The sequence below is a fragment of the Astyanax mexicanus genome, chromosome 11 (genome assembly GCF_023375975.1).
Source record: "Astyanax mexicanus isolate ESR-SI-001 chromosome 11, AstMex3_surface, whole genome shotgun sequence".
Taxonomy (NCBI): Eukaryota; Metazoa; Chordata; class Actinopteri; order Characiformes; family Acestrorhamphidae; genus Astyanax; species Astyanax mexicanus.
Window position 1 is genome coordinate 24,186,514 of NC_064418.1, and position 22,337 is coordinate 24,208,850.

The window sequence follows — 22,337 nt, forward strand, 5'->3', positions numbered from 1 at the left end:
TTGGAACTATAAAATGCAATAGCTTTTTTGGGGCTTTTTTTTGGGTTCCCAAAAGCATTTTTTCAAAAAGAGGTTAAATCTTTTTTTTTTTTTTTCATTTTATAGAGGTTAAATCTTCCATAGTTTCCCCAAATATCCCATACTTTACTGTGAATTAATAAACAAAATCAGTAGAGATCACCATTTCAATTTAAGATGTATATTACTGTGCTAGCTAGCTAGCTAAGGCTAGCCATATTAATATAACCCAGCCAGACAATCTAGCCAGATGAACGTTGGCAGAGACACAGCAAGATAGATAAACCTACCTTGGGGAGCCTGGTCTTACAAGAGTGTACACTCTCATGCTTAGCTGGACTGTATTTGGCATTTAACAGCCATTTTATCATTAATTTTATGTCTGATGTAATATTACAGATTAACATGGACACAAAAGTATGTGAAATTTAAAGGACAGAATTGTTGTGCCAGGACAAATAGTTCAGTGAAGCCTGTTAGACAAACTACAGGGTATTTTTCTATAGTCACTTAGTTACTGACTAACTAGCTAGCAAAGCTAAGCTAACGCAAATTTTCAATCCAGTAAACAAAGGCAATTACCCAGCTTCCTTACACATCCTGCACATAACCCTTTATTCAGTTACTGTAGCCTTTTAGTAAAACAGCCCGGAGAATCTTGCACTTGTTTTCTGCCCATTTCTTGACAGCTTTCACTGGTAATTTAGGGAGGTGTGTGAGGTTAATTCTCCACACAGGCTCTTATTTAAACTGGTGGATATTCTGCCAGCTTCTTCGCTGCCTTGGATTTCTGGTTTCGGTGAGTACCCCCAGCCTTGCATTAATTTCAACACGGGCGTGGAGTGAATAAGGTGCATGGGCGAAACATGAGCCTGTCAATCATGTTTTGCATCAACCAATTAAATTCTTGCTTTTAGCATTGACCAATTGCAGAGTAGAATAACCTATCTATATTTTTTTGCATCAGCCAATCTAGATGTTGTTAGGTTTGATCCCGGTTCTTTTACCTGTTTGAAGGTGAGGCGCAAGCTGCAAGCAGAGTTGCAATGTAAAGTCATGATAATACCTAAGACTTTTTCACTTTGAATACTGTGCCCTGAAATGAAGATAAGGTACTGCTACGTATATGAGAAATACTTATCACCTTTTTCAAATTCCTTTAAACCATTGGCTGATGCACAAAATGATAGACAGGTACTTCACACTTTTAATGTAAAAGTGAAAGAAATGATTGGAAGAAATGTTTGACAGTTGATCTCTGTTGTATGATTGGCTGATGCATGAAAAATGATTGACAGTATTATTAGCCAAGCTATTAGTCCTCCGGACTGTAGTTACACATATTACAAGAGCACGACTACAGAGTAAAAGTCTTATATGAAAAGAGAGTATTTCATGTTTTACATGGTAGTTTCTTTGTTTGAAACACATTAAACAAGGTTACCAGCTGTCTGAAAATAAATAAGAAGTTTATGTTTAACTAAATAAGAATCTTTGTAAAACAATAAGGGTAAGTTTATATTTATTTTAAAGTAGGAATTATTTAAAAGGACAATAAAGAAAGGTTGAGAATTTTGATAAGGCAGTAAGATGTCCATGTTTAAGATTTCAGTAGCACTTCACTAATGAATTTGGGTAATATTGTGGTCATTGGGTCCCCCTTGTGGTTATTTTGAAAACTGAAATAATTTTCTCTTTTTTTTTGTAAGCTCTGATGTTAATTGTTAAAGACTAAGCACCAGCTAATATGAAATTGTCAAACACACAAATTCAGCCTAAGCTAAGTTCCTAACTTGTGATTATTGCTGATTCCCACAAATTCAAGGAATACAACTTTAAATACTTTTATTTGGCAATTCCCTTCAGAGTCTGTCACACACGTCATACGTAATGTAGAGGAGTTGAACCAGATTAACTGAAGAAGATGCAAAATAACAAAAAGGTTTTTTTTTTTTGCTGCAGTAATTCGAGGTACAGTGGGACACACGTGCACAAATGGCCAAACAACCCCCCCACCCCCCCCCCCCACACACACACATAGATAAATGTGTGTCCTGCGTCAAAATGAGTGTAAAAAATATTACTCAGATTCCTTTTATTTTCATTTTCATTATCAAAAGTAACAGTGTACTGTTACAGTAAATAAATTAATTCCCAGTTGTGTTCACTGAGGAACTCTGAGTGTTCCGGGAAGCCAGGATTATATAAACTAGGGGTTCGTGCCAAGTAGCTTGTTTTAACGCGAAAGTTTTTGGGAAAATGTAAGAATTTTAAGTGCGTCTTATAGTGCGAACAATACAGTAGTTTAATATAACACCAAAAACTTATGTAATTTGAAAATTTTGGTAAAAAAAAAAAGTTTATTGTGCCCTGTTTTAACCAGTTTTGTAGCTTGTGCACCTACATCACTCACTGGTCAAACTGCTTTTATCCAATACCTAATGTATAACATACAAAATAACAACACAGATGTAAATATCACACTTTGATTATTTTTATTTATACATTTAGCATTTTAACATTGGCATTATGTTTAATAAGGCATAATGTTTTATGTATATGGTAGATGTAAAAGGACATGGGAAAATATGCAAGACTTAAACTCAGGATTGGCTTGAGAGCACTGAGGAAAGTTTTTAATCACTTATTTGTTGAAAAAAAGATTTGTGTGACTAACGTCTAATGTGTTTTAGCTCCATTAGCTTCGTAGCTCTAGCACAAAAGTAAAAAAAAATGTCCATGATATAAGATATGATATACAAAAAAATGTAAAAAGGAAAAATCCTCTGTAGCTTTTCTCAGCCCAGGAACAAATAATAAACCTCATAGACATCCATCAGGTGAGGGAATAAAAAGAGAGAGTGTGGTATTGCTTTTACAGAAGTGACTGTGTTCACTGGTAGAGTTGCATTCAGTTTATGGAATCTGAAGGGAATATGGAGTTAATAGTAGTCGTAGTTGACGTCTGCTCCATGTCTGTAATGAGAGGCGTACCGAGGGCCCATGGGGGAATTCTCGTCATAGTGATGCTGCCGTGCTGGATCACTCCCACGGGCCTGGTCCATCCAATAAGCCAGATCAGTTTCCAGCCTCTGAAAACACAATGTTTATTCAGATAAATATGTGTCCTCAGGCTTATTGCATGTCCAGTAATCAATTTGGCTCATGCAGGCACAGAAATAATGTTCCTAGAAGTTTCTAAAAACATGTGACATAATATTGGTTTGCATCACAACTTGTCTCACATAACGTTCCCAGCTAGACAAAATACTTGCATAATGGAAATCTACAAGTAACATTCCAAAAACTAAAAATTAAAACATTGTGATTGAGCAAGTGACATTGCAGTGACGTTTTCAGAACATTTAAAAGCGTTAAATAAAAAGTTCTAAGAGCATTCAGAAAACTTGAAAGATGTTTAAGTAAATGTTCTTCTAACTAAAAATGTTTTACAGGAAAAATAGTTTCCATTCTGCCCTTTTTACTTTCATTGGATTGGTTGAGGCAGAGGTTGTACTACAGTCAGCCACTAGAGGGCATGAGAGAAGTCCTGTATCACATCAGGAGGCCTAAACACCATATGCAACACAGTATGCTACTACTGTTCAACCACAGAATTAATTAGCTCTCTCATATAAATATCCAGGGGCGTCGCCCGGCCTGGGCTTCCGGGGCTTTGCCTCAAATGATTTTTCAGTAGCCTCGAATTGTTTCGCTCAGCTGTATTATTAATGAGGAGACAGACCACTAAGCACTGTGTGAATGGAAAATGTCGTAACACTAATCATGGTGTCAGTTCAGGGAGAGAGTTCCAACTTTCAGGAGAAACAGCCAATCAGTTTGCTGGCTTTGCGGAGCGCGGTGGGCTAGTAGGGAAGCTGGGAAGGATCCCCCAATCGGTTTCATCTTTTTTTTTTTAAATATACAGACAAAACTTCTGCACACTACTGTGCTCATTGTACATTATTAAAGATGAATGCCATTCCAGAAGTCATGCAACCCCAAGCTAAGACACTACCTCCACTGTGTTGTACAGATGAGGTTTTGTGTTTTTGTCATGGTTCTTTCTCCAAACTCTAGGCTTTCCACCACATTGGCAAAGGTTCATCTTTATCTAATCAGTCCGAAATACTTTATCTCTTTAATTTCTCAGGCATGTCTCTGCACTTGTACTCTGAACAAACTACAACTTTTCCTTCCTTCTAGCTAATTATTCATCTTTTATTGTCAAACCCAATTGTTTTCAGTCTGCGGCAGAAATAAAATGATTGGCCTCACTGTTCCAACACTTTTGGAGGGCAGTGTAGGTAACTGAGTCCATGTTAATGTCTTAAGAATTTCCCTCTACTCCCTTTACAGCACTCACCGCCTCATCATAACCCATATACATGAACTGCTGGATCCACTGCTGCACATCAGGACGGCTCCGGTCCCACAGGTTTCTCTTAGGTCTCTGTAGAGAAGTCAGGAACTGCTTAGCTTTGGAAGAAGGCACTGCCACTGCTGCTGCTGCTGGCTTCACCTCATCCTCCACTAGTGGGAGAAAGGATAATGATAGTCAGATTACACCCATAAAACAACCAGGGCTACATTTGTGCACTTCAGGACTTATACAACTCCCACCTCTCAAAGAAAAAAACCCTGCGTACACATCATACCTGCACTACTAGTGCTTATACTTGCACTGTAATACTCACTTTAATTCTCCCCTACAACTGTGACCTTAAAAAAATGTATTCACTCGTTCACTTTACCAGCTTTAAGCTTTTATATCTCTATATTTGCACTACTGTTTATATGGGTTCAGTTTATACTGGTACTGTAATTCCCTCTTTAATCCCCCACACATACCTAACTGATACACTCTTATATTGCACTATTGTCTTGTGTCTCTTGTCTCATGTGTGTCTACATTTGTGACCATGGTTAGTGTCTATTTCAATCTTAAATTATTTATCTTTTTATTTAGTTGTACTTTTTTCAACTATCACTTTGTTTTTTTTTGCTGTGGTTTTGTGAAGGAAAGTAACACATTTCAATATTCTGTATGTCCTGTACATATTGTCGCTGTCCAATCTCCAAAACAGCATATTTTCAGGAGAGAGATAAAACCTCAGCTTTCAATGGAAGTCAATGTAAAACAGTTTATTTAAGGTAATTTTGGAGAAATTCTATTGGTCCATACATCAACAAATGTGAACACAGTATAAGGCACTGTTGGTTTGTTAAAATAATGTAGTAATCTTAAAAATCGACATAAATAGAGAGTTTTTCATTGGGCAGCCACGATATGCAGTACTGACGATAAAACTACCTGACTTGACTTGACAATGAACCTATGCCACACATTTACCTTCAGTCATCATTCAGTCGTGTGTCAGATAGATGAGACATTCCATTTCTGAAGTTGGACATTTAACAATATGGGCATTTAACAATTCTCAATCTACAGTGTCACATGTGTACCAGGAATGCTCTATACAGGGCATTACCACCCAAAGTGGACAGTGCAATGAGTGGTAATGATAGTAACCAGCAGCATCTGGCTATCTGGCATTTTAACACCCATATTTAATGCAGGAGAGCATTCTAAGACAAGACAGTAGTCCCTGCAAAATTTGATATTGTAATATTTCCAGTTTGGTTCCATTTTAAACAATACTTAAAAGGAATATAAGGGTTAAGGTTTAAGGTAAAGCTTAGTAGTTAGGGTTAGGCTTTAGCATTTACATACCTGTCAAGTTTTGGACTTAAAAATAAGGGATTTTTTCCGCCGCCCCAACAGCCCAAACGAGGAAAAAAAAAAAAAAAAAAAAAAAATATATATATATATATATATATATATATATATATATAATTTTATATATATATATATATATATATATATATATATATATATATATATATATATATATATTTAAAATTGAAATTGAAGGGTGCACAAATTTACAAAAAGGGCATGGATCAGATATATTCCATAAGTAAATAATAGTCCTAAGGGGCCTACACAATTAATAATCTCTCAATAATACTTCTTTCTATCGTTCAGTCCACTCCTGATCAGTTCAGTTAATTTCAGCCCTCTCCACATTTTCTCTCTCTCCAGCTCAACCATCTCTTCTACCCCTTCTAAATAATACATTACATTACATTATAATACATTACCACAATACTTGAGATTTAAACAAATTCTAACAAACCCTAAAACTAGCCCTGAACTAATAGAGTTTGGAAATGATAGTTATTGGCTGATCAGGCACATCAGGGCAGGGCATTATATATATATATATATATATATGTGTAGATTTTTCTCAAACCCTGAATATCTATCTAGCTAATTCTAAAGTTAAGCTAACTGAGTCACAAGCTGTATTTTATTAAACACACAGTGGGTTTAATTTATGTTTTGATTCAGAGAAGAGTCTTTTAAACCAGCTATCAGAAACAATCTCATCACAGTTTACATGGTTAATTACCTTTCTTTTAGAAAAATCTCGTATATCCAGATTAGTTTTAACGACAGCTGCTCCGACTAGCTGCCTGAACTCACAGCGAGGGGAGGGGCGGGGCTTCCCGCACATAAACTGCGCTCCGCAAAACCAGCTAGCTGATTGGCTGTTTCTCCTGAAAGGCGGGACTTTCTACTTGAACCGTCACCACGATTGGTTAAGAGACACACAGCGGTCAGTGCATTGTCGCCTGTGGCCTATATATTTTTTTATTTAGTATAATACGGGAAATTTACGGGAAAATACTAATACGGGAGGACGGCGGGAAAGAGGAGTAAAATACGGTAGTTTCCCGGCCAAAACGGGAGACTTGACAGGTATGCATTTAGTGTTAAGGTTTAAGGCATAGACTGTATGTAAGTATGGACAGGACGTCCCCATTCACTTTTATTACGGCTTTTTGAAGCCAAAATATGGCTGAAATGGAAGCTGACATCTTGTGTGCGCTTGCGCAGTAGAGGCAAATAGACCACTGAAGTCGTGTCGTCATTTTGTAGTCGGCGCCATGTTGTTTATGCCCATATTTGGGGTTCCGTGTCTAAACGTTTCAAGTAAATACGGAATTTGAATGGGCTTTTTAAAAACTGGCCTCTGTCACATTCTGTGGTAAATAAATATGTTAAGAACCCTGTACATTTTATTCTGTGTACATTTACCTCCTGAATATCACTAGATCCTCAGAAGTTCGAGATCGTTTAAGGGTAGTAATTAGAAAAATGCTAACTTTAAGCTAATGCATAACATCACAGCACAGAGGCTGGAAATGACCCCGGACTGGATTCTGCATAACAACAGTGTACTACTGTCAGATCACGTTTTGGATTATTATGCTTCTTCACAGAGGATCATTAAAGCATTTAAACAGGTGAAAACTCTTTCAGTAATGTTGAGCAGTGTGGTGTAGAGCAGTGTAGTCTGTGTTAGAGCTTTAAAAGGCAGATAATAAGTGAAAATGGCTCTCAGTTCAGCAGCGTGTCTCTGCAGGTTTAGTATTTAATTACGGTCATTAGTTTATACTAATTACAAAACCTGACCCAAATAATCAACTAACTAATCAACTAATCAACTAACTACCTGCCCTCACTGAGGCGACAACCAACCAGAACCACCTATTTATTTCACTGCATAATTAAGAGGGTAAATGTTAAAACGTGTTACAGCTGGTTCTGGAGTATCACTGACCTGTTTTAGTGATTTTATGCTGTGACACTCTCAGCTCTCCTCAGTAAGGGCAGTAAGTTCATTATTAGGCTCAGCTGTGTGTAAAATGCTCCTAACTTACGGCCGGAGTTCTCTGGTGTTACGCCGAAAACAGTCCCCTGCTAATCTCTGAAGCTGGGCTGGAAGGTCAGTTCACTCCGCTGTAGCATTATCTTAAGTTAGCATTTTTCTCATTACAACTCTTAAACGATCTCGAAATTCAGAGGATCCAGTGATGTTCAGAAGTAAAATGTACACAGAATAAAACGTACAGGGATCTAAACAGATCTATTTACCACAGAATGTGATACAGGCAGGTTTTTAAAAACCCTATTCATTTTTCTCATAGGAAAAAAACGCTTAGACACGGAAGCCGTACGAGCACTACAGAATTACGCACGACTTCAGTGGTCTTTTGGTGCCAGAACTGGCGCAGCAGAGATGGGAGGCGGGGCCGTGTGACTGCCCAAACCCGTGAAATATTTTAATACTCGCCCTCAATTTCTCTTTGCGTTTCACCGTCATTAACAAGTTACTTAACTTAGCTAACCTGAGTTGGCTAGCCTAGTCAACTAGTTAGCTAGCGTTAAGTACCTAACGCAAGGTTAAAAACCGAACCTAAATACTAAAATTAGGGAGAAGAACAAAGTTTTAACACTAATGAATTGATGGATGGAAATAATCAATTTACCGAAAAAACTGCAGAGAACGTTTCCCTGAGGTTCTGTTACTACAGTTAACTGCTGAACAAGCTATTGCTTTACTTCAGAAGTGTAATTTTTAACAGTTGTCAGTCACCACATCGCCACACCCCTTTAAATATCACACAATAACTTCTATAAAACGTATTAACTGTAAAGAAAAACACTGGGGGTTATTAACACAGGAGGAGGGTTTGCAGAATGTACAGAACCCAATTTCCAAAAAAAAAATCCAGGATGTGTAATTTTAGATTAAAGATTCTGCCATCTCTCATTCAGTTGAATGGAAATAGGTGGGGTTAAACGTTGTCCTGGAGTCAGCCCCCAGAGGGCGTAAGAGTGGCTTCACTTTTCACCCCCTGTCGCGCTGTCCACGCTTAACTTATATACAGTCTATGATTTAAGGTATTGGGGTACCGTTAGTGGTTTAAGGATTATGGTTGTGGGTAAACAGTTTAACAGCAGAGCAGAAAAAGTAAACAAACAAAATAAAGCATTGTAACTGAACTTAGTTACCTTCTCTCTTCTTCAGAATTTTATGCAGCATGCTCTCACTGGAGACATCTGGAAAATATTTATGAATGGAACAGAATTGGTTTTACACACTCAGCATCATCTCTGAGATAAATCACTGGCCCTCTATAAAGCTGTAATTTGAGTCCATTAACTTGCAGTATTTTTCCACTGTTTACTAGTGCAGCTTCCAAAAAAAAACTCACACACACAGGGCACATTCATCAACTGCATACTGACTACATCACAACACTGAGACGAGCGTTGAGGGAAAGTAGCAGAGGTTGGTTACAGATGTGTTTGATCAGAGCATTTCCAATGAAAACCATATATGGACTTCTGTCTTTCTTTCTTTCTTTTTTTTTATTTGGAGAACTTTTTTTAACATTAACCATATCATGCCCTACCAGTTCATCAAACATATTAATCAAAGGCAACACCAGTAAACACAACATGAAGTTTTTAAATTAAGGTTTTTATTATTAAGGGAGGAAAATTATTAGTGTGATTGCAGTATGCTGCAATCTGTTTTTTGTCCGGTTAACTAGTGCCGCAGTTTTCGAGATATCGACTTCGTTCAAAAGACAAAACGTGCGTCCTTATCGGGAATGGTGGGCTTGTATACAGCTTTCCGATCGGACTTATGTTTTTCGTAAAAACTTCGTAAGTGTGCGCTTTTTTGCCCATTGAAAATGAATGGGCAGAACTTTGCAAGGCCGTGTACGTCACAATTTTTGAGATACTAAGATGAAACCAATTGTGGACCTGTAGAACTTATTGAGCTCTTTCCAAAAATATGCGTCACGAAACCTTACGACGTACGGATTTCGTACTATTGTCGTACGAAGTGGCCCCATAGGAATGAATGGGGCCATCGGAGGATGGCAGCTAGATCGAAGGACGGCAGCTAGAACTCCAGTACTGTGTGTAATGGAGCCACGGGTCAAAAGTTTGGGTACCCCTGCCCATGGGCGTGGTAGTGGGGGGAAAAGTGGACCTGACTACCCAGGGCCCGAGTAGGGAGAGGGGCCCATGAAAATCCTGATTTTTTTTTCGCTCACTTTCCTTTGTTTACTGGCATGGATAGGGGCCCATTAACATAGAGGGTGTACAGGGCCCAGAATTTGCTGCTACACCCCTGCCCCTGCCAGCACTGCAATCACACTCGCAGTTTCTGTAGGAACTGCAATCTAGTTATTATTAGGCCTTTTTGAAAATGTGTTTTCCCCTAAACCTAACAGCTGGTTGGGTCACCCTTAGTAACAACAACTGCAATCAAGCATTTGCGATTTCACAGCATTTTTCTTACTCATCTTTGTAGAATGGTTGTAATTCAGTCACATTGGAGGGTTTTCCAGCATTAACTGCTTTTTTAAGGTCCTGTCACAGCATTTAAATATGACTTTGACTAGGCCACTCCAAAGTCTTCCCTTTGTTTTCTTTAGTAATTCAGTGGTGGATTTGCTGGTGTGTTTTGGATCATTGTCCTGCTGCAGAACCCAAGTTTGTTTTTAGCTTGAGATCACGAACAGATGGCAGGGCATTCTCCTTCAGGATCTTTTGGTAGAAAGCAGATTTCTTATTTCCATTTATCACAGCAAGTCTTCCAGGCCCTGATGCACCATATCCTTTTTACTTTTACTTTTATGACAAATTCACACACGTTCTAAAAATTCAGCTTTTTTTAAAAGATGTTTGTTTTCTGGCAAAATTGAGACGAGCCTTAATGTTCTTTTTGTTCAGCAGTGGTTTTCACTTTGACACTCTGCCATGCAGGTCATTTTTACCCAGTCTCTTTCTTATGGTGGAGTCATGAACGCTGATCTAAACTTAGACAAGTGAGGCCTGCAGTTCTTTGGATATTGTGGGGTTTTTTTGTGACCTGCAGGGTTTCCGCCACGTTCATTTCAGTGCGGCGGTCCGCCACGCCTTCGTTCTTCAAACTGGACAACTGAATCCGAGGTATGTGGCGCTGAAATGATGTTTTTTTATATTTGTGAACAAGTTGTTGAACATTGTTCAAGGGTTATATCGGTAATATGTTGTAGACGTAGCCTACACAACACGGCTGGTTTCGCATGTTGCATCTATTTCGGGAGGCTACAGGTGAGGGCTTCTCTAGCCGTAATTCCTAAACGCACAGCTGTGTTCCAGTCCTGCACATGTAGCAGGGTGGCCGCGGGTCCTTAAAAAGTCTTAAATGGTATTAAATTTCATTTTTGTCAAATAAGGCCTTGAAAAGTCTTATTTTGTCTTAAAATTTCAACCAAAATGTCTTAAATTTGCCGGAGCTAAATTTAGGGGGGAATAATTCCGTCAGCCATGTGTTGAACTTCGGGGGTGGAAATCGGTAGTTAGTCATGCAGTGCCAACATAACGCGCGCGCGAGAGAGAGAGTGTGAGTATAGGACACAGCGAGAGAGAGAGACTGAAACATAACGCGAGAGAGAGAGCGAGAGCGCGCCTGTAAATAGCGAGAGAGAGAGACTGAAACATAATGCGAGAGAGAGAGAGAGAGAGAGAGACTGAAACATAATGCGCGCGCGCGAGAGAGAGATGAATTAAACAGTGATTAAACAGCTTGAACTTACGCAGGTGTCCACTCAGGCTCACTCACCTGGTGGAGTGAAAATCACGCTATGTTTCTGTTTCTGGAGCTGTCATAAAGCAAGGATGTAGGGCCCTAGAATAGAGGCACCCTAGAACAGCTCTGTCATGCATTTGTTTTCACGGTCCAGTAAACATTTTATTGTAATTAAATTAAAGATTAAAGATATTGATATGTATAATTTAACATTTTGTGTTGCACACTTTTACGTTTACCGTATCTGAAAAAAGAACAATAAGGATTTATTTTAAAGAAACCTACTTTTTGCAACTTTTTGTTTTAAGTGGGCATTTTTCAGTGACAGTTGGAAATAAAGAAAATAACTGGAAACATGTGTAATTGTGTTATATCGTGATATCATTAACATGATATAAATTATCGGTTCCCAACCGGGGGGTCCTGCCACCGCACCTTCAAGGAAATCCTGGGGGAAACCCTGTGACCTCTTGAATGAGTTGTCTCTGTTCTTTTGGGGTAGTTTTAGTCAGCCGGCCACTCCTGGGAAGTTTCAAGTAATGTTTTAACTGGGGGACAAAAACACTTTTTAGGTAGGTTTTGATTAGTTTTCTCCCTTAATAATAACCTTTATTTAAAAACTGCATTTTGTGTTAACTTGTGTTGTCTTTGACCAATATTAAAATTAGTTTGATGATCTGAAACATTTAAGAGTGACAAACTAAAACTAAACTCATAAACTCATCACTCATTAAGACATCTACTTAATTAACTATTATCCAATAGTAAAGATAAAAATTGACTTGGAGAGAGGGTTCATATATGGCTATTTATTTGAAGTTAATAAACATATTTTTGCAGGACTATGCTGTGCAGCCTCTCTCATCCAGTAGGGATTTTTTTTTACGGAAAAAGAATGACTCACTCTGTGTGGGACATTGTCCTTAGAAAAGGAAAAAGGTTAAAAGCTGTCAGGAGGGCAAAGAAGACAGCAAATCCTAGCAACAGAATTCAGAATTAATTTACTGACAACCTACTGTGACATCCTTACTACAGCTGTGAGATCTGATAATTACTCATATCATTTATACTGAGCTTCTTCTGCTGCTTCATTATCTCACCCTAGTCTCATCCACCACATATATTACACCATCAGGAATAAAAGCAAACACATTTCCAATATTTCCAAGGTAAAGTTTACATAAACATGAAGTTAGAGATAAATGTGTTTCACAGACCTAATAAACTAACAGCCAAAATCCATGAATAAGAGTTTACACATAGCAGAATATATTCATGTGTATCTACTGTTTCCATAATTCTTCCCAAGTTTGTTAGTTTTTTGGGGGATTATAGAGAACATTGCACATATATTTGAGCAGCACGAGAGAGTGAGAGAGAGAGAGAGAGAGAAAGAAAGAGAGAGAAAGAGGTGGGTAATTTGAAGGTTTACCTGAAAGAGCCAGTAGAGTCAGGAAGGTAAGAAAAGTAAACAGCCGAAAGTAAAGGTTTGGCGGCACCATGATCTCTGAGCTTCTTTCCTTTTCTTGTCTGTAAGTCTGCTCTTCTTCACTGGAGCAGCTGAGGGTCCAAAAGCAATGAAGGGGGTGAACAAGAGAGAGAGAGAGAGAGAGAGAGAGAGGAAACCACATACACACACAGGAAACATTTCCAGTGGAAATTGGCCTGCCTGGCTGCTTATCGCGAATTACTGGAAAACCAAGCCAAACTCTACAGAAAGGCTCTGTGTGTGTGAGCTGTGTTCATCTGTGTGTTCGTGGTTTAAGGATTTTTCCACATGCAACTGATCTGCAGCAGTTTTTTAGTACTTATAAGTTTATGAAAAGTCAGAAACAGCTAGCTGAAAGCTGAACTACAAACTTATGAACAAAAAAATCCCCAAAAAGTAAACCTTGCAGGAAAATGTAATAAAAATTTCTAAGCTTCCTGTTCCACACTTTGTATCATGCACTTTGCAAACTAATTTTACTTTTATACTACAGACTTTAAAACCCTAGTATCTACACTTTTACCTATGTTATGAATAGGAATTCCTTTTACAACTTTATTAGAATCAGATCTGACCTGATCTTTTTACGATTGGCTGCGCTGTGGCAATACACACTTGACACTGTGACACTGTTAAATGCCTGCACAAGAGTCCACAGTTGGCCGTGGTTTCATTACTCCCGTGGTGCAGCGATGTTGGAGCACAGCAAGGCTGCTGGTCAGAGAAACAGCCAAAAGGCCCATGGTCACTTTGGAAGAGCTGCAGAAATCCACAGCACAGGTGTGAGAATCTATCCACAGGACAGCTATAAGTTGTGCACCCCACAAATCTGGCAAGAAGAAAACCAAGGTTTAAAGAAATACATAAGAAGTGCCTTTCGCAGTTTGTTATGTGCCATGTAGGCGACAGAGCTAACATGTGGAAGAAGGTGCTGTGATGAGTCCAAAAAGACCAAAGTTTATGTTTTTTTGGCCTAAATGTAAAATGCTTTATGTGACTGAAAAATAACATAGCTCATTACCCTGAACACACCATCCACACTTTGAAACATGGTGGTGGCAGCATCATGCTTTTGTTTAGCGGGAACAGGGAAGCTGGTCAGAGTTAATGGGAAGATGGATGGAGCTTAATACAGGTCAATCCTGGAAAAAAAAAGCTTCAAAACACTTCAGACTGGAAAATAAGATATACAGCCAGAGCTACAGTGGAATGGTTTAGATCAAATAATGTTCATGTATTAAAATGGCCCAGTTAAAGTCCTGAAAGACCTAAATCGCATTGAGCTTTTGTGGCAAGACATGGAAACTACTGTTCACAGATGCTCTCCATCCAACCTGGCTGAGCTTGAGTTAGTTAGCAAATAATAATGGGCAAAAATATCAGTCTCTAAATACACAAAGCTGGTAGAGATACAGCCCAAAAGAATTGCAGCTGTAATTGCAGCAAAGGTATTGATACATATTGAGATTTTTATTTAATTAAAAAACATGTTACATTTTATTATACTTCACAATAATTTGCTACTTTGTGTTGGTCTTTAGGTTTGTGGTTGTAAAGTGACAAAATGTGAAAAAGTTCAAGGGGTGTAAATACTTTTGCAAGCCACAAGATATATAGAGAATAAATCACAGTAGTGAAATTGTCACAGTAGTGAAAAAAACATGCCGGCAGTGTTGTTGGAGTTTGAGTTTCTCAGCGTGATTTTTTCCACTGTTTAGGTTTGTCAAGGCCAGTAAAAGCAGATCACTTCCAACAGACCTTCTGTACTCAAACAGATGTGTCAGATTGTGCTTCACCACAGCAACAAATCAGAAATGCAGCCTGATGACAGAAAGTTCTTTCTGGTCAGAAAAAAAAGAAGAGGATCAAGGTAAACAACTACAAATATTTGCATCACAAACTGAACTGGCTTATCACTCCTCATCACTCAACACCCAACAATCTTGTGTCTCCACAGACCATACAGGGGTTGGACAATGAAACTAAAACACCTGGTTTTAGAACACAATAATTTATTGTCCTAACAAACAGTTCTGGTGGAAACAGTAGAGTTGAGGTGCACATTGAATTCTGTCGTGATTAGAGCAGCCGTGGTTTTATGTTTTTTGAATACAATCCGGGTTAGCACCCAAACATCCCTTTCAGACAGCTTCCTCCTGGGTCCACAGTTAATCCTGTTGGATGTGGTTGGTCCTTCTTAGTGGATTGCTGACATTACCCTGGATACCGTGGCTCTTGGTGCATCACAAAGACTTGCTGTCTTGGTCACAGATGCACCAGCAAGACGTGCACCAACAATTTGTCCTCTTTTGAACTCTGGTATGTCACCCATAATGTTGTGTGCATTGCAACATTTTCACACTCTGCTCTTACTGGTGCAATGTGCAATTAATGAAGATTGGCCACCAGGCTGCTCCAATTGAGCCATGAAACCTCCCACACTAAAATAACAGGTGTTTCAGTTTCACTGTCCAACCCCTGTACGTGATCAGTGTTCACTGTCTCGGTTCACTGTGTCACGATAACCTTACAGGAGCAACAGATCCTCAAAGATCTCAGACATGAGCATGTATTTAAGAATATTTGCTTTTTGTGTGATTTTCCTGCAGGATAAAAGTAGATTTTTTGTTTATCAGTGGTGGTGCAGAAATACAGTGTTTTTGGGAACGGTAAGTTGGATTTCAGGCTTGATTTAGCTGCAGCTTCTTGGAGGAGGCATTTTTCTGGCAGAAGCTGAATGTTAACTTTGGTAATGGTATTGGCATGTCTAAATACGCCTCTTAGAATGGTTCCCCCGAGAGGAAACCGGTGCTCACCACTGGTTACTAAAATTGTCTAAGTTCTCTAAGCATACAACTTGTTGAAAATAAAACTAAGACTAAAGAACAGACGGAATCAGTTGTAAAAGAAAGGAGAAGACAGCTTTATTTAGCAGGTAGTTTCAATCTTACAAAGCAGTTCAGAACCACAAGTCTTCTAGCTTACAGAGTCAAAAACACAAGGTTTTATACATTAAAAAATAGTTTGAACATTCTCGGTGGGCTGGGACACATGTGGGGCTTCAAGCGCCACCTTGCTCGTCATTACATAACCCCCTTCAGTTTGGTTTATTGTATCCCAAGTGAGTCAGGAACTGTTTATTAAAAAGAATTTTGAGCGTCCTCAAGAGACCGGGGCATGTTGACCCCACACTTGCTGTATCACCTCTTATCTATAACTCCCTCTCGGAAGACAAGTGCGACTCAGTCTTGCTATCGAGCTGTTGGCTGGCATACATGGAGAAATTGTCAACTTTTACGGCTAGACTTAGAGAGGCTGGGTGCCTTCCTTATTGTTACTGTCTATTGGCCTGCTGCCAATGGCCAAACTGTCCGCTTATTGTTAATAAGTCTGCACCTGCACTCTGGCTCTGGCCCGTTTGAGGAGTTTACACAGAGGACAGTGCAGATCAACACCTCTGCTGTTTTACAGTTACATTACATTAACATACAGTGTAACTATCTATAAGGTAACTTATTTTAATTACCACAGTATGGTGGATATTGAGTATTAGATGGAAATGTGAATAAAGCAAATATTACAGGTACTGGAAAGGTCACATTATAAAGGATGACATTATAATTATAAGACATTACAGATTTAAAAAACAGAAAAATATTTTAAGAAATAAATTATATATTTTCAGAATTAGTCCATGACAATCCACACATTTCTCTGCACACTATTTATGAGGATTAATCAATGCATTTATTCATAGTTTTACACAAAGACTTAAACACTTGTGAAGTTGTCACTACAGTTGAGAATGATTCCTTGCTTAACAAAGACAAGCAAAACAGGAAGGATCAAAATTAAAGAAGCCCTGGGAAAGTAGGTCCTTAAGAGCCGGAGACAACATGGACAATAACTGAGAGCATGAAAGAGCTTATTGTTGCCTTTATGAGAAAAACATTCAGACTTATTTTTTTCTCCCGTTGAAAATTCCAGCTGCAATTCATCATCGATACACCAGAAGACAAACAATATGATCTCAGAAAAGAAGACTGTATTAATGTAGTATTTGCACATTAATTGCAAGATATTTGTGCTTATTTTTAATTCATACTATGAATTCATGATCCATGTTCCTGTCCACTGGATTAGCTGTTTAACCAAATACACTCATCCTGTCTGCCATGTACTCGAGGAAGAACTGAAAGAATAGTGTCACTACATCTACATTCATACTTGCCATTTATGCTCTGTTGTGGAGCCGCTAAAAAAAAAGCAGTGGATGGAAACACAAGCAGAAATAGTTATGGTTTAAGTTTAAAGCAAGAGTTAACTTGAGTATAGGTTTATATCAAGGTTAGAATTAGGTTTAAATGAAGTAGACGGAGTTTGGATTAGTTTATTAGTTGAATTAGGTTCAGATGTAGTAGGTGTAGTTTATAGTTTGTAGTTTGAGGTGTAGGTCTGGGTTGAGGTGGAAGTTAAGTTTAGATTAAGGTTGAAGTAAAGATTAAACGTGTAGGTTATCATTTAGGATTAAGTAGAGGTGTAGGTTAAATTTAGCTTTAGTTTAGGGAGTAGGTTAATCGTAGGTTTAGGATGAGATGTAGGTTAAGGTTAGAATTAAGTAAAGATTTAGGTTAATTTTAGTTTTAGGTTGAGGTGTAGCTTAATTTTAAGGTTGAGGTTGATCCATAATGACTTTCAATCTTTCACACATTTATTCTAAATGAATGTTTTCCTTTAAAAATTAAGAAATCTAATTTATATCAACAAATGCAAAAAACACTGATATTATACAGAGATGGTGACATTAATAAAGTTCAGTGATCACAGGCATCATTATTTATCTGCCTCACTCTCTACTTGATGTTCTTGGTCAGGAATGGTGTCATAACCTAAATAACTGGCAACAGGAAAATGAGACCAGTAGGTTCTTGCCAAATCCAGTAGTGTATCATAAGCTGCCTGAGCTCTCAACTCCTCCACCCAGCCATAGAAGTCTGAAGACCTCATGTTCCAGTAGGGCATGAGACGCTTCTCCTCACTGCCCCTTTCATCCAGTAGTTCTGTAAGAGAACAAAGAGGAACTTTACTGTGCACTCAGATACAACACTTTACTGAAGACCAGTGTTCATACAGCTAAACTGAAAATCAAAATTGTATTCAATGCAGTTAACCATTACAGTGGTTATGTGAACAGAACAGCACAATCACAATATAAACGCTTATGCAGAAAACTGGAAAACAGTTACAGACATTACATTTCTGCAAAAAAAACAAGAAATTTTTCCCATTTCAGAGTTGAAAACAGTTCTTTGCTGATCTTTGCTGCAGTAACAAACAGATTTCTCTCATTTCAGGGTGGAAAACTGTTTTAAACATGATCTTTTCTGCAGTATTAAAAAGATTTCTCTCGTTTCAGAGTTTAAAACAGTTTTAAACATCTTTTCTGCAGTAACAAACATACTTCTCTCATTTCAGAGTGGAAAAACAATTATAATCATTATCTTTTCTGCAGTAATAAAGAAACGTCTCTAATTTCAGAGTGGAAAACAAATCTAAACAGTATCTTTTCTGCAGTAACAAACAGACTTCTCTCATTTCAGAGTGGAAAACTGTTCTAAACATGATCTTTTCTGCAGAAACAAAGAAACTTCTCTAATTTCAGAGTCGAAAACAGTTTTAAACCTCTTTTCTGCAGTAACAAAGAGATTTCTCCCATTTCAGAGTGGAAAACAATTATAAATGTTATCTTTTCTGCTGTAACAAAGAGATTTCTCCCATTTCAGAGTGGAAAACAATTATAAATGTTATCTTTTCTGCTGTAACAAAGAGATTTCTCCCATTTCAGAGTGGAAAACAATTATAAATGTTATCTTTTCTGCAGTAACAAACATACTTCTCTAATTTCAGAGTGGAAAACAGTTATAAACATGATCTTTTCTGCAGTAACAAAGAAACTTCTCTTGTTTTAGAGTGGAAAACCGTTATAAATATTATCTTTTCTGCAGTGACAATTTTTTTTATTTCATTTCAGAGTGGAAAACAGTTCTAAATTTTTATCTTTTCTGCAGTAACAAAAAAAACTTTTCTCATTTTAGAGTGGAAAACAGTTTTAAACGTTGTGATTTCTGCAGTAACAGAAAAATCTCTAATTCCAGAGTGGATAATAGTTATAAACAGTTATAAATGCAGTAACAAATTTCTCATTTTAGAGGTATCACAGTAAAAATGTAAAACTTTTAGCAGTAACAACGAAAATGTTTTTTTAGAGTGCATTACAGTAACAAATTCTACATTTTTAGAAGTAACACCACCATTGCACCATTGTTTAGGAATCAATATTCAACTGACAGCAGCAGATTCACAGCATTTGATGTTTGTTGGAGTGCTTTGTTCATGTAGGTCAGCAAAAATTTAACAAAAATGAGAAGCCATTTCCATAATGAAAAGCATGCACTCACGGTTACCTATTAAAACCATACATTTTCCAAATCCATGCATTTAAGTACTGATTTTAACTGTTACTCTAACTGTTCTAACACAGAACTACAAACTACACAAGTACACGCTGTGTACCTTCATCCGAGCCAACAGACTTCTCCTCACTCTCAGCTCCTGAAACAGAGAGAGAGAGAGAGAGAGAGAGAGAGAGTAAATAACACAACACTCAACAGTAATTACAATGATACATGCAGACTTCAGAGACTTGAGCATATTTGAACATATTGCATGACAAACATCATCTCCAATAAGACAAATCTTAAACTATGATCTCAATAAAAACTTCTCCATGAGTTTTTCTCCACAGACAGGAGCATGTTGGACTGCTGGATCAGCTGCAGGCGTTGTTTGATAGCTGATAGCTGAAACAGATCAGCCCCACAGTCTAAATAATCAGAAACCAAAACCCACGGAATGCTAATCACATCCAGAGATGTGTTCTGCAGAAGGAATAGAGATACCTGTTCTGGAGACCGGACTCAGAATCACGATGCAGAGGAGCACTGAAGCATACAGACCAGACATTGTGCAGCTCTGCCAGCAAAAACGTAGCTCTTCTGAGAAAAAGCATAAAAGTGTTTGAGCAAGAAAAGCATAGCATGATGATGCTACAGTTTCATACATATACAGCTCTGAAAAAACACAAGAGACCACCTAAAAGTGATGAGTTTCTTTTATTTTACCAAATTGAAAACCTCTGGAATATAATCAAGAGGAAGATGGATGATCACAAGCCATCAAACCAAACTGAACTGCTTGAATTTTTGCACCAGGAGTGAAATAAAGTTATCCAAAAGCTGTGTGTAAGACTGGTGGAGGAGAACATGCCAAGATGCATGAAAACTGTGATTAAAAACGAGGGTTATTCCAACAAATATTGATTTCTGATCTCTTTAAATCTCTTAAATCTTTATGAATATGAAATTGTTTTCTTTGCATTATTTAAGGTCTGAAAGCTCTGCATCTTTTTTGTTATTTCAGCCATTTCTCATTTTCTGCAAATAAATGCTCTAAATGACGATATTTTTATTTGTAATTTGGGAGAAATGTTGTCTGTAGTTTATAGAATAAAACAGCAATGTTCATTTTACTCAAACACATACCTTTAAATAGCAAAATTAGAGAAACTGACTCAGAAACTGAAGGGACCTCTAAATATTTCCCAGAGCTGTAGTTCCATTGTGACCATGTGACCATTTTATTCCACTGAAATATTGATAATAGCAGAAGCATGTGATTATACCCTTTTAAATTACAATAAACATTTAAATGTTAATAAATAACAATTTTGGAAATGTATATATTTTTCTTTATCTGCTGCAGGCTGCTCTGAGTGTACAGAGTGAGACACTGTTATTGATGCATTGGTCGAATGCATGACTAGTTAAAATACTAGTGTAGTTTATTATTTTTATTATTATTATTTAAGGAAACACAATGGATATGATCACAATCAGAAACAATATTTGAAGTCATGTCCACATATTGTAGGATAAATTGGTAGCGGATTTTTCGTGGCAGGCCTACATTTTTTTATTTTTTTTTTTATTTGAGAATGTATGACTTAAAACCAGTCGTTCATTTAAGTTGATTTCTCAATTCCAGTTGATACAATACAATTCTATTTTTTACTCTTTTGTCTTTTCTTAAATTTATCCTACTTTTCACCCACAATTTAGCTGTGCCAATTATCCCAACCAATCAGCTGTATTCCCTCTGTATTTCCCTTATCACTAGCATTGTCTCAACACCAGGACAGTATAGACCAGCACATGCCTCCTCCAATACATGTGAAGCCAGACTCCGCCTCTTTTACCACGGATGCTGATGCAACATTATTAAATAAAGTATCAAGAAAAGTGCAGCAACCTGGCTCTGATACATCAGCTAACATACACTTGTGCTCTGACCAACATTACATAGAGAGTAATGATTGGGAGAGAAAAAAGGCCAATTGTGCTCTCTTGGACTCTGGCTGCTGAAGGCAAGCTGCATGACCAGGATTCAAATCAGCAATTTCCTGATCATAATGGCAGAGCCTTAGTCTGCTGGACCACTCAGGAGCCCCAATACAACATTTTTCTGATCTTGATATGAACATTATAATATATACAATATACAATAATACATAATATGTAAATAAACATTCATGAATCTTATGCCATACTCTGCTTATATATATCACATATAATGTGTTGACAATTGTTGAGTGTTGTTTATCAATTTATGTACATATATTTAAAGCACAATATATATACAGCACATTTTCCCTCTCTTAAACCAAATCTTAGTATATCTCACACAGTTTTATTTGCTTTCGTTATCTATTCATACATATTTAATTATTGCGTCATAAATACATAATTTATGCTCTCTATAGAGCTTCATAATAAATACAGTCATACCAAACACATCTATATAGTGCAATACAAAGTTAAGAACTCCATTACAAACCATTCACAGCATCATGCTTTTTTAGGCAGCTGCAAATAAAGTAAATGATAATACAATCTGTCTGTGTCTAATAATAAAACTAATTGAGGAGTATTTATAAGTATTTATGAGAAGAATATAATAACAGATGTTTACCTGAAAGTGTTGGGCAGCTGATGAGGAATCAGAAACAGGTCATGTAGTTTACCCAGGTAATCTACAGTAATAAAGACCTGAGGGAGTTGTGTTCCCCTCCTTTCAACTCCTCTAAATGCCTTGTTTGCATTTCACAGGACTGTGATGCGCCACCGTTTCTTAGTGCAGCTCCAGACTCCTCATCCTCACGCCAGTCCAGCACTGAACGCCAGCGACTGACAACACAGACTGAAGAA

General features: G+C 37.6%; 2 protein-coding genes across 3 annotated transcripts; both read right to left on the bottom strand.

The window, feature by feature from the left end:
- Positions 1-2,490: 2,490 nt before the first annotated feature.
- On the bottom strand, positions 2,491-13,118 carry ecrg4a (ECRG4 augurin precursor a). Its single transcript, XM_022663903.2, has 4 exons — positions 12,958-13,118; positions 8,945-8,992; positions 4,385-4,551; positions 2,491-3,110 (listed from the first exon to the last, which is right to left on the bottom strand). Exons 1-4 carry the CDS (start codon positions 13,025-13,027, stop codon positions 2,961-2,963), a joined length of 435 nt encoding a protein of 144 aa, XP_022519624.2. The 5' UTR covers positions 13,028-13,118; the 3' UTR covers positions 2,491-2,960.
- Positions 13,119-15,913: 2,795 nt separating this feature from the next.
- LOC103038506 (otospiralin) lies at positions 15,914-22,337 on the bottom strand. Of its 2 annotated transcripts, none has more exons than XM_049485399.1 (4): positions 22,102-22,337; positions 19,974-20,066; positions 19,588-19,626; positions 15,914-18,074 (listed from the first exon to the last, which is right to left on the bottom strand). In XM_049485399.1, the coding sequence occupies exons 2-4, from the start codon at positions 20,035-20,037 to the stop codon at positions 17,848-17,850; spliced, it is 330 nt and encodes a 109-aa protein (XP_049341356.1). In that variant the 5' UTR covers positions 20,038-20,066; positions 22,102-22,337; the 3' UTR covers positions 15,914-17,847. The 2 variants fall into 2 exon arrangements, with proteins under 2 accessions (XP_049341356.1, XP_007255607.1); XM_007255545.4 differs by having other exon boundaries at positions 19,974-20,069; positions 22,102-22,336.

Excerpts from the sequence above, each read along its gene's own strand:
- ecrg4a (XM_022663903.2), bottom strand. The coding sequence starts at position 13,027 with ATGGTGCCGCCAAACCTTTACTTTCGGCTGTTTACTTTTCTTACCTTC. Across the intron at positions 8,993-12,957 it reads GACTCTACTGGCTCTTTCAG|ATGTCTCCAGTGAGAGCATG; the intron begins GTAAACCTTCAA and ends AATATTTTCCAG. Across the intron at positions 4,552-8,944 it reads AATTCTGAAGAAGAGAGAAG|TGGAGGATGAGGTGAAGCCA; the intron begins GTAACTAAGTTC and ends TTCTCCCACTAG.
- LOC103038506 (XM_049485399.1), bottom strand. The coding sequence starts at position 20,037 with ATGTCTGGTCTGTATGCTTCAGTGCTCCTCTGCATCGTGATTCTGAGT. Across the intron at positions 19,627-19,973 it reads GAGTCCGGTCTCCAGAACAG|GAGCTGAGAGTGAGGAGAAG; the intron begins GTATCTCTATTC and ends TCTCTGTTTCAG. Across the intron at positions 18,075-19,587 it reads GTCTGTTGGCTCGGATGAAG|AACTACTGGATGAAAGGGGC; the intron begins GTACACAGCGTG and ends GTTCTCTTACAG.